Genomic DNA, 12,315 nt, shown 5'->3' on the forward strand with positions numbered 1-12,315 from the left:
GAAATCAACAAATGTTGAACGCTTGTGTCTATGTATCTTATTTTCTGGTGGTGTCGTAATCTAACACTATCAATTTGGAAACATTTTAATATTTATAAAAAAAAAGCATAAGGTGACCACACAAAAGGAAACGACAAGTAAGATTAATCTTTTAAAATAAAAAACAAACCAACAACAACAGAATGTGGGTGAATTTGGATTTTGTTTATTTTTTGTTGCTGTTGAGACAATTGTAGAACAAGAAAAAAAAAGACCAGGTAAATGGAGATGATTTATGTCAGACATGTGTACCTAGTTTTGTTCGAATTCACTTTTTATTCCATTCTTTTCCAATTGTGTGGTCGTTTGTCTGTGTATTTAGGATTTACTTGCGTTACATGTAACTTGTACTTTACACATTGAAGTAGGTATTTATAGTATCAAATAAATTTCCATATTGGTATAACTATACCATCTTATACAATTCAAATCGTGATAATCAACACAAAGGCTGATTATAGAACGTGACTTGCAAACATATGGACCAGTAGATCCAGAGATTTAAATAACATTACTAGAACATGTAGGACAGACGTACTGAAGTTATTTGTAAACAAAAATAATGCATAAATCCTTGTCTGTATTTATATAGATATTCTAAATGATGTCCGTTTATTTAACCTCGGTTCATAATGCCTTGGCATTAAATCATAACTACGACATGTTTATGTTATACTCGATAATTCTTAAAAGTATATATTGAATGAACAATTACGGTATAAAAACTTAATAATTCTTGTATGATTGTGTGTTTTTTTAAAGTTTAACGGGAACAAAGGCGGGAATACGAGATGGTCGTTCCACATTATCATCATTATGTATGGTGTTTCATCGATGTGACATGCAAATGGTAAATATGATAAATTTTAAATATTATATTTTCTTGATAACCCCAAAAAAGTACATCAAGTAAGCTTTTCCTATCATATTTTCTCTCAGAATATATTTTTGAGTTTATAACCATTCTAAATATGTATACTCTACACTCATAATTATTTTCTGTCGTTTATGATGTGTCAATTATTTCATTCATAACCCAAGTGTTTATTTTATATAATGTTATTTATAGACACAGTGAAATATAATTGTTAAAACCTTCAAATCTTCTTACAGATGTATTTAAACGTGATTTAACTTTACATACATATTTGAACTTATAAGGAAGATTGGCAAAACCCCAATTGGTGTCAAATTTTGTTTTTTCATTAAATGTTAAGGTCTAACAGACACAATGAAAACATACATGTCGAACAAAAAATTGTATGAGAAAGTTGAAGGTCATATTTTCTTAATAAAAACAAACTATATTCGCCAAGATTTCAGCATTTTGTTACAAGATTAAGGCATCTTACAGCATTGATATGTGGTTAATAAAGAGCGGAACAGCTACAGTTGATGCGTCAAATGTTTTCTAAGCTACCTCCCGGTTATTAAAACGTGACATAAAATCCTTATTATTACTTATGTAAACCAAACTTTTTTGCTGTTTTACGTCAATTGAAAATTCAACGCGGTTAGAATAAATCGTTCTGTCCATTTCAAATGATTTTTATAAGTTGTTCTAATGCTGTAGCGTCTCGGTTTAGGGGGGGGGGGAGTCCACAAACATGTTTTACTCGGCCATATTCTGTATGTGCCTGCTTGTTGTATAATCATGTTCGTTTACTCTTATAAACAAACATTAGGCCGTTATGGTTTTTTTTATGCCCCACCTACGATAGTAGAGGGGCATTATGTTTTCTGGTCTGTGCCTCCGTTCGTTCGTTCGTTCGTTCGTTCGTTCGTTCGTTCGTCCGTCTGTGCGTCCGTTCGCCTCAGGTTAAAGTTTTTGGTCAAGGTAGTTTTTGAAGAAGTTGAAGTTCAATCAATTTGAAACTTAGTACACATGTTCACCATGATATGATCTTTCTAATTTTAATGCCAAAATATAGTTTTGACCCCAATTTCATGGTCCACTGAACAAAGAAAATGATAGTGCGAAGTTCAGGTTAAAGTTTTTGGTCAAGGTAGTTTTTGATGAAGTTAAAGTTACATCAACTTGAAACTTAGTAAACATGTTCCCTATGATATGATCTTTCTAATTTTAATTCCAAATTTAAGTTTTGACCCCAATTTCACGGTCCACTGAACATAGAAAATGATTGTGCGAGTGGGGCATCCGTGTACTATGGACACATTCTTGTTTTCGTTTAAATTAATTTTCATTTGTTATTTCAGGGCCTGTTAATGCTTGGTATGCGTAATTGGGTTTTGCTCATTGTTGAAGGCTGTATTGTGAGCTATAGTTGACCATCATTATGGTCTCTAATGGAGAGTTAACTCGTTAGTAATATACCACATCTTATTTTTATAGTGTCCTAGATCATCATTTATAAAGAAAAACTTGATTCACCCAAGATTCGAAATAGCTAGCCATGATTTATTTTGTCAAAATAGAAACAAATACTTTATTGCAATTTTAAACCTGAGCCAAGCGTAGTTTCGTTTCGTTTTATGCTTCACAAAATGAAGATTGATATCCAAATCCAAAAGTTTTACGAATGCAAAGATAATGGCAAAAGATCACATGGCTTCTGAAGGTTAACTCAATACGGGAAAACCAAAAACAAATCCGGAATAAGCTTAAGGAATTTGCATGCGTTATTGAATATGAGAATGTGTCAAGATCAAAATAATTGAGAAGGGAAACATGAAATGTACAAAAGAAACAAAATCCCAACCATTAACACATAGAGAGAAAATCCCTTAACCGGAGGAGGGCTTCAGCTGGCCCCTAAACAATAATGTATAATTGTTGATCGAAATGAACACAATGTGTATAGTAACTCCTAGACAAAAGGTATATCCTTCCTTTTTAATTAATGCACTTCAATGCTAATACATGTATATCCATAAACCTTCTTCGACTTTCAATTCCTTTATAAATGTTTAAATTTATGTTCTGATAACTGACCTTATGGCTCTTGTGGGTAAACCGAACGTGTGTATGACGAATTTATGATAATGATAATTCAATCTTGATATCATTTTATTATATAATTCATTGAATTAATTAGATAGTAAACCAGGATGCACCATGTAGTATACGGTATATGTTTCTCGGAAAAACCCACGTTACCTGAAAAATCTTGAAAAGTCGTCAAGTTACAAGACATGAAATGAAGTGTAATATTATTATATACTTCTTATGTGAAATAGTACAATTCTTTTTAACATTCAAATAAGGAGATGTGGTTTTATTGGCAATGAGAAAACTCGCCATCAGAGTTCAATATAGTGGATATAACTACATGTATAAGAAATTACAGTCCGTAACCGTACAGACTTCTACAATGAGAAAACTCTGTTTCGGAATTGAATGATTTCAAATGAAACAAACATAAACGAAGAAAAATAAACAAAAAAGATGTCTCTCGTATTTTAATAGATAATAAGAATGCCAAACGTTAATTTACAGAGGAGGCGACAAAAACAGCATGTTTTGTCAATCAGATTATTGATATATAGTGACTTAGTTATGACCTCCGAAACCCGGCTATTTGATGGAAAATAAACAATTATGTATATTCTCCGACTTCCAATTTCAATTCCTTTTCATAATTTAAAAAAAATCAATTCTAAAAAGTGAAATTTAATCTCCTGTAGTCTTAACATGACTTATATTTAAATATAGTTAACCAATAAAATCGTACTTCCTTGTATATAAGTTATGATAGTTTCAGCTAATTGTGTAGTTATACAATTATAGCTATTCAAGTAATGCAACTGCAAAAAGGTTTAATACACGGAAAATATGTTTCTTAGAAGAAAACAAAAACATATAATCTGACAATAAGTGAACTTAAACATGTACAACAAAGGTAAATGGATTTGAAGTATGTCGGACAACACCATGCGAATTTCATTCGAATTCGCTACCTTTATATATGAGATACAAAAATGAACCTTTGGAAAACTCAAATACTGAAGACCAATGAATTGGCAGATTTGGCTGATAACGAGTTTGAAATATGTTTTTTTAAGTCATCTTTTTACATAAAGCTTATTTGAAAAATAAGCAAATAATGTAGAGGGTGTAGTCAATTTTAGGTGACTATGCGACTTTCAACAATGAGATATCATAAAAGACACAGAGACACGAAGTACCAATCTAAGAGTACTCTCGGTTAATTGGAGCTAGTTCGAAGCCAATTGCAATTTATTAATATCTATGCTCTAAAATTTAGGCATGACATCAATGATGTAACTGGAAATTAAATAAAATGTATCATATACCGTGTTTATAATCAACAAATAGTGTTACAATTGTCAATAATTTATTGTATTAACATCGATTTTTATTTGCTATACTAAGTATAGGATGCTACCTTAGTAGCTAGTTATAGTATAACAGATAATCAATATTACTGTAGAAATAAAATATGTAAAGTACGTAGTACACCAGAAGAAGAGAAAATAACAAATGTCATTTCCATAAAAACTGGAGTATTTCACGGATTACATAGATATAGGAAGATGTGGTATGAGTGCCAATGAGACAACTCTCCATCCAAGTCACAATTTATAAAAGTAAACCATTATAAGTCAAGGTATGGTCTTCAACACGAAGCCTTGGCTACATGTCTAGTTTTATCGCAGAGCACTGAGAATCTATAGGGACAAGTACTTTGAACTGTTTCATAATGTGCGCACTATGATGACATCTACCCGCTACTGGACAGAAAATATTCATTAACCCTGAAACTGATGATTCCATAGCGCAAATTATAGTTTGAGGCAGATATTGTCAAATTTCAGATCATATTGGCCAATGAAAATTAAAAGACATTAATTGAAAGCTTTGCTCTTTCCTGTAACCCATGCAGTTCTTTTTAAACACTGCAAGGTGTATTAAAAGAAATTGCGCGAATTATTTTTGCATATATTACCCTCCATCGTCTTTCAAATACACTGTCCACATCTCTAATGATGTACTTCAATTGTTTCTTAATTCACAAAATTATATAAAAATAATAAAACTTGTAAGCTAGCTTTATTATATATTCTAATGATGTGTTTGCATAACGTCCGCAAACATCAACAGAAAGAAAATTGATTTTTGTGTTATCAAGGGAATAATAAAAACCACAACAAAAAAATTAATTTGTTTAACTCACGGTCGTTTGCGATGTCTCCTCCACCAATGACCTTCTGATAATATAAATAAAACCGACAAAATCACCAGAATTATAAGAATTCTTTGCGCCATTTTCTTCGGGTATATAAGTCTTACATTATTAACTTTTCTACATGTCACCTGATTTACCTGTTGATTGATTTGAATGGCTTCGCTTCAAAGAACATTTATTTTTTTAAATTATGTGAATGAACATACATGTATGTTTTAACAATTAAATAATATTATAATATTGATCTAATAATGAATACATGACAATGATTATCGTGTCCTAACCTATGTTATTTTAACATTATTCCGTCTCTTTCAATTTTCTATTGTTCGCTTTCCATTCCTTTTATTGTGATCTTCTGCTGGATGCTTCTTACAAAATTTACATTTTCAGTTGCTTCAATATGCACATATTTATAGAAACGTCTCATATAAATATCTATTTGAAATTACGCTATCATTATGATAAATAGTGTGAGGGCTAACAAAAATAAGACATTGTAAAAACACAAGTAACCGCCGAAATCATTCAGAGGCAATAGTTGCTTGCATATTTAGGCCGATAAACCATTAACAACTTATACAATATGTAGGCTCAGTAAAATAAAGGGCGGGAAATTCCGACTGCAACTGCAGTAAGGTCCCAACTATTTTATTTAGATGTACTTTAAAAGTCTACATACACAGAGTATAAATTCCGAATGTACACCTGACCATTACGTTATATTTCTTATTGATTTTAAATCATTGTATAATTTTATATTACTGCCTTTGATGAAAGTTAGCTCTCATTTTATGAATTTAAAATAGATTGTATCCCAGTAAAGAAATTTAAGCTTCGAATTTTAAATGAATTAACAACAAATATGATCATGACTGCAGTTCTGTCTGGAAGAAGCCCCACATTATATTATTTATCCAAATAAAAATTGCACAAATATTCGGAAATGTTCAAACTGATAAGATTGGGTATTAACTGTCATTTTAGTTATCTGGAATGTATAAAAAAAAATCACTCGTAAAGGGGCAGCAGTCCTTTTGCGCCAATTACTGTTTTTTCGGGGGTATCATTTGCGCCAAATTTTGTCTTCTAAATGTATCAATTGCGCCAATATTCGGAACTCATTTGCGACAATTTACATGTATACATATCTTTCATAAATATGAATGATTAATAGTTTTTATTTTGGCTTAAAAAGTATCACATGTTTGGAGATATTTCACCAAAAAAGATGAGCATCTGGAGAGAAAAGACTTGAAATGCATTAGACAGTCCAGCGCGCAGTGGTTTCGATGGTCGGCTAGCCAACTTGGTGTGCATGTCACAATCTAGGTTTAGTTTTTCGGGGAATTTTTACACAAAGGAAACACAGTAAGGTAAAAAGGACTGGCAGATGCAATCAATTCAAACTAGAAATTTATAACTAACAAAAAAATGTATCATTAGTTCAGTAGACATACAATATATGTAATCGATTATATTAAACATTACGTAAATAATTAATATTCAATGCGTAGATAGTGCAAAAATTAAGTCAAGTAAGAAATGATAAAAAAAAATATGACTTTATGTCACATGTTAAAACGAACCAATCTTGCAAAATATTCGTATCAGATTAAGGAATGATAGACATTTTTTTTTTACCTGACAAACTTTTGAAGATAAAAATAGGTTTGTCCTGTTTTAATTTCTTTTGTTTAAATATATTTTTATTATGTTAATGTATTAACTGTTCTAAATTTGATTCAGGAGTATGTCTGCCACAAACCGGTTTTGTGAAGAATGATCTAATAGGTTTTTCCAGAGATAACCGGAAAATATATCCTGTATTTATATTATTAGTTACATAGTGTGCTAGTGACCTAATACGATATATATGGGGTCAGTAAATTCCATATGGGGATTCGAGCGAAGATACATGTTTATATTGTACTAGAACACACCCGTGATATCGCGGGTCCGTGACTGAATTAAAGTATATAACTATGCGCAAGCCTTATCTTAGTATTAGTACTGTCATCTGATAAAGTCATGCCGATTATCTACACAATTTTCTCTGCTTTCAAATCTTTCTGTTTGAACCCGTCGAACTGGAACTTATCATTTATTGGTAATATTAATTATTTGGAAAACAAAAGGTCCTGGAATGGAGTATTTTTTAATCAATAGCATTGTCCTATATTAGTTATAAATAAAGTTGAATTCTTTGATTCGCTGTTTTACGTCATGCCCGCTAAGAAATTGAAACTTATTTTTAGTCCCGATTTTTAGTATTCGTATTGTTATCTTAGAAAGTCTTACGGATTAAAATACTACAATAGGTAACAATTTGACAATTTAGTAGTGTCAACCCTGTGATTATGACCCGTGTATATAGCATATTAATCCTGAATACACCGTTTGGTGGTGCGCCTGTCAGATGCGGAACGTACAGATAAGGTAATAGGTAACAGGTGATTATACTATTAGTTTCGGTATCGGACTCGACCCGGAACTTCCTAATTATTGGCAATATTAATTACGTGGATAACAAATGGGCCAGGGTACCGTTTCACAAAGCCTCCGTAAGTCTACGTGTCATCGTAAGTCCATCGTAAATAAATCGTAGGATTTACAGCCGTTTCACAAAGCCGTCGTAAGTTAAGATGATCGTAAATAAAGCGTAAATCCTGGCGTAACTTACTACAGCTATACCCAGTCGTAACTCTATCGTAGTTTTTCTTCGAAAATAAATTAATCCATCTAACATGGCTGCAGCGTTCTTTATTCTTTGTCAAGATGCCTCAAATGTTAGAAGACGAAGACGAATCTTCAATATTATAGAACTACACTTGAAGTCTTTCTTCGTTTGATTATTTGTATATTCAAGCAACTAACTTAATGCAAATCTCAGGTATTTTAAAATCGTTGTTTACTCATCTTATTTCCCACCGGTGTACGTCTTCACAATTTAATAAATAGGCTTTCTATCACGTCCGCGTTCTGAAATCTATTTATAATTATATCACTACAGGCACAGTGGTAATCGATAAAACGTTTGAAGAAGGATGTTTTATTCCCATTTTTAAAGTTATGTGTACAATATAAATCTGAAATCAGTTTTTCACAGTCAAACCAGATAATTATTATTTTTTTGTAATTTCGGCCAAAAAAGAAATGTATTTTAATAAGAATATCGAAATAAATATCTGACTGTAGCTAATTAGTTTCGTGGTTAATGGAACTTATTGCAACTATTTAGATATATATGCCTTTCGAGTGACTATTTTTCAATCGAATTTAATGTAGATCATATATATCAAAACTAATATGTGGTAAGCTGCAGATCAATAAGACTTTGTGTAGATGCGACATGTCTTCAAAAATTAATACAGTAGAAAAAAAATTTGGAAGCGGGAGGGGAAGTTAAAGATTGAAAAGTGAAGCATTTTTTCTGTTTACTTTAAAAAAAAATTATTTAGGGACATCGCCACATGCACCTGTTTCTATCAATGGGAAGGTCGACTATCAATATGTAATATATATGGATAGTCGACCTTCCCATTGATAGATCGAAACAAGTGCCTGTGCACATCTCTCCTCGGTCCTTCTTCTTTTAAGCATATTATTTAGGGAAAGAAAGACAATTATTCTATACACATTAGCCGTTTTAGCTATAGAAAACTGTTGGAAATGTAGGTTATACATGTACGTTAATAAGACAGCAATTAAATTACAAAGACAAACTAAGGACATCCAGAAGGCAACATAGTATAATATAGTTTTCAACAATAAATATAGATAGACGTCTATGTTCCAGACCATATGAGTATTTGTACCGTACGCGTACTTTTTCAAAATACGCGGCATACGTCGGACTGTTCGCGTACGGTCTGTGAGATTTTAAGAAGTTGGTCAAGCTTTAATACAAATAAATATATTACAGATCAACATGACATACATTTCGAATTGATATAAAAAGTTCAATTGTAATTGGAATAAAAACTTATTGTTTTGACTATTTTAATAGGTCGCGTTAATTTAATCTGGTAAGCTCCTGTATTTAGCATGAAATTCAATATTGCTTACTGAATTGAAGCCGACAAAATGTGGGTGAAAAGTTTTTAGAAAATTTAGGATTTTTTTCTAGAAAAAACGTCAAAACAGCTGTTTCCTTGTGAGACAACAGATCAATTTCTAGTTTAAATATAAAAATAAAATTTGATAGAAACGATACAAAAAAATAACATTAAATCGCAATTCTCCAAATAATGTAACAATTTAGGAAAAAAAGGAAGAAGCCTAAATGTAAAAAAAATTAATAATTTAAAATTACCAATTTTTAACTACATAAACGCGTATTTCCCGCTTTACGTAACACTACAAGAAACTTTCCTAGGAGCCGTGGATTCCGAAATATCGTCTGTATATTTCCAAAATATTTACGTAAATTGATGGCGTCGTGTGTTAAAACATTTATTGGCCAATCAAATCGGGGTATCCGGTCGTTCCGGCCCCAAACCGATCCGGCCCCAAGTCAATCCGGCCCCAAGTCGATCCGGCCCAAGTCGATCCGTCCCACGTCGATCCGGCCCCAAGTCGATCCGGCCCCATAATAAAATATGAATAAACTGTATTGATTTTGGAGGAATTTGTGACACATTTCAACAGTATAAATGGAATTTTTAAAAAGTGTCCGATGATGGGTGACAAAAGGTAAGTGAAGTATTGAAGTACCAGTTAAAGAACTATTTTAAATCGATACGAAAATGAGAGTTAATGTGTCGTTGGTTGTATAGCACTTTCAACATATTTTAAAATATGAAGTTATTTTTAATGATAACTTTAACTTTGAATGTCTTGGCGATTTCATTTTGTTTAGTTCATACACAGAATATCGAAATACATATTTACTGGAACCTATAAAAATTAACTCATCATAATGACTTGATGGTTAATCAAATCATTAGTCTATAATTGGTTTGTTTATTCAACAATTGTCTGATGATTGTGAACTAAGGTAATGCCACTTGTAATCACTTAATGAAATCAAATCCTGATTAATTAAAGTTACGTAATCAACAAGGTCTTTATAGTTTGATATAGGTTGGTTTATATAATAATAATTAATTGTATTTCTTTCAGGTAACATCATAGACTTCTATAGCACTTGGTTTTTATTTTTGTAATATTGAATATTGTCAATTAGACCCTTGGTTTTCCCGTTTGAATGTGTGTAGAAAAAAAAACACAAGTTATATGAGTATCCATTATTCTTTATTGCAAGAAAATAACAAAACAATGACACTGAATGCACGTTTTCACCCTCTAAAATATAATATCAGCACTACTAAAACATTGTTGGTTGGTTGTAGCATGGAAGTATAATATTGACACTTCCAGGGTTGTAGCATAATATTCTCATGCACCGACTTTTAAAAGAGACCACCAAAACTCTACTTGTGGATACTCTTATAGTATTAAGCATCCTATCCCATTAATAGGCGCTTGAATACCAGATATTTATTTGGAATAACCCAAGATATATGAGGTTGTGAATGAGGTTTACACAGCTGGGTTTACAGATATAGAGAATAATGCCCCTCCCCCTCCCCCCCAAAAAAAAAGTGAAAAAAAGAGAGAGAATATAAAGTAAAGTTGACAAAATAACTAAACTCTGCGTTTTCTGCATACCAAATTAAATATTGATATACGTATATCATGTGGAATGAAATGTTGAACTGGTCCTTATCAGAACTGGTTCAATGATTTTAGCCATGCAGATTATGTTCATTAATAAGCATCGGTATTTTCGTCCACTATTGCAGACTTAGTTAACCTTATACATCCTTCTCCTACATTGTGTCAACAATAATTACAACAATGAAATTTCGTGAAAGAGTTCCGACAAAATTCTCGATTTTTGGAACGAAGCATGCACAAAAAACAGAAACAGTTGAAGAGCTATCAGACCAAATAGAACCGAATAAATAGCCAAATCATGCAGACGAAGATCAACTTTGTCTAATGGAGTTGAAACCTTAGTTTCTTTATAATTTCAAAATTTATGGATAATTTTAAGGGAGTCGCAGAATACAAACGTCTCTTTCGCCGGAATGATTCCTACGTCCTCAGTTTCATATTTGAGAGATCCATAATTCATTCCAATTTAAAAAAAACAAAAAAAACAAAAAAAAAACAATATATTTTATATAAAGATCTGGAAGACGAATGCTCGAAGACGGATGACATTGTTTTTGATTTTTTGGGGAAAACCTATTTTTCTCTCACTACGAATTAAAGTTAAAAAAATTTTAAATCCTCCAAAACGATTATATTGATAAGCATTTTGTTCTATATTGGGCTATCAATAATAAATCTAACCTGTTCTTGTGATAAATTTTTTACTTTGTCAGATTCCAGATAACTCTTTATGTCGGATAACTAATAATGCTGTATATGTTATAAAACTTTATGCTCAGCGCTAGCTTCTCATTACTATTTCCTCATATATTACAAACTAGATAAAATCAAATATAACTAATTTCATCTAATCTACTGCTTAAATAATTTTTATTGTTATCCCATATATCCAAATTATTACAAATAAGCTAAGTTACAATATTTATATTTTTCTGTGTTTCGTTTCAATCAGAAATTTAACAAAATTGATAAATGGTTTCATTTGTGTAGTGCAAATTCTAAAGGGGCACATTTAAAGTATAAGCATAAAATTATTCACGGTTCACAATGTATCAGTTAAAAACATGATATTACATACAATAGTTGAGATAAGTTTATTTTTAATCCAAATCGCTAGAAACTTAAAGTCATATGATACTTCAAATTTAAAATGTAATATGTTTTATACACTTGAAGGGCTAAGTTTTTAAATTAAACTTGTAGATATATAACACATGCTATTTCTTTTGATTGATTGATTGTTGGTTGCTTAACATCCAGTGGCAAAAATGTCATGCATGTTCAGGACGATTTTTCTTTTGAAAGACAATTTTTAATCTTATTAACATCTTCACAACAGTACAGGTTTTCTGGAGAGAAAAAATAAGCGGCAAGCATATAAAAACAGTAAATTGGAAGTCAGTTTGCGTGATTTTTTTTTTATAGT

The 12,315-nt window shown here is 31.4% G+C and overlaps 1 protein-coding gene across 15 annotated transcripts in view; it reads right to left on the reverse strand.

Annotated features, from left to right (window-relative positions):
- The window catches only part of LOC143047895 (uncharacterized), a 43,263-nt gene that overhangs the window by 22,855 nt on the left and 8,093 nt on the right, over nt 1-12,315 (reverse strand). For 13 of the 15 annotated variants that reach the window (XM_076221231.1, XM_076221226.1, XM_076221225.1 and 10 more), the window contains exon 1: nt 5,196-5,354. The exons of the other annotated variants lie outside the window; for them this stretch is intronic. In XM_076221231.1, coding sequence (XP_076077346.1) covers nt 5,196-5,287 — 92 coding nt within the window. In that variant the 5' untranslated portion in view covers nt 5,288-5,354. Of the gene's footprint in view, nt 1-5,195; nt 5,355-12,315 lie in introns of those variants that run through there. 15 annotated transcript variants of the gene reach the window in all.

The sequence above is a fragment of the Mytilus galloprovincialis genome, chromosome 10 (genome assembly GCF_965363235.1).
Source record: "Mytilus galloprovincialis chromosome 10, xbMytGall1.hap1.1, whole genome shotgun sequence".
Taxonomy (NCBI): Eukaryota; Metazoa; Mollusca; class Bivalvia; order Mytilida; family Mytilidae; genus Mytilus; species Mytilus galloprovincialis.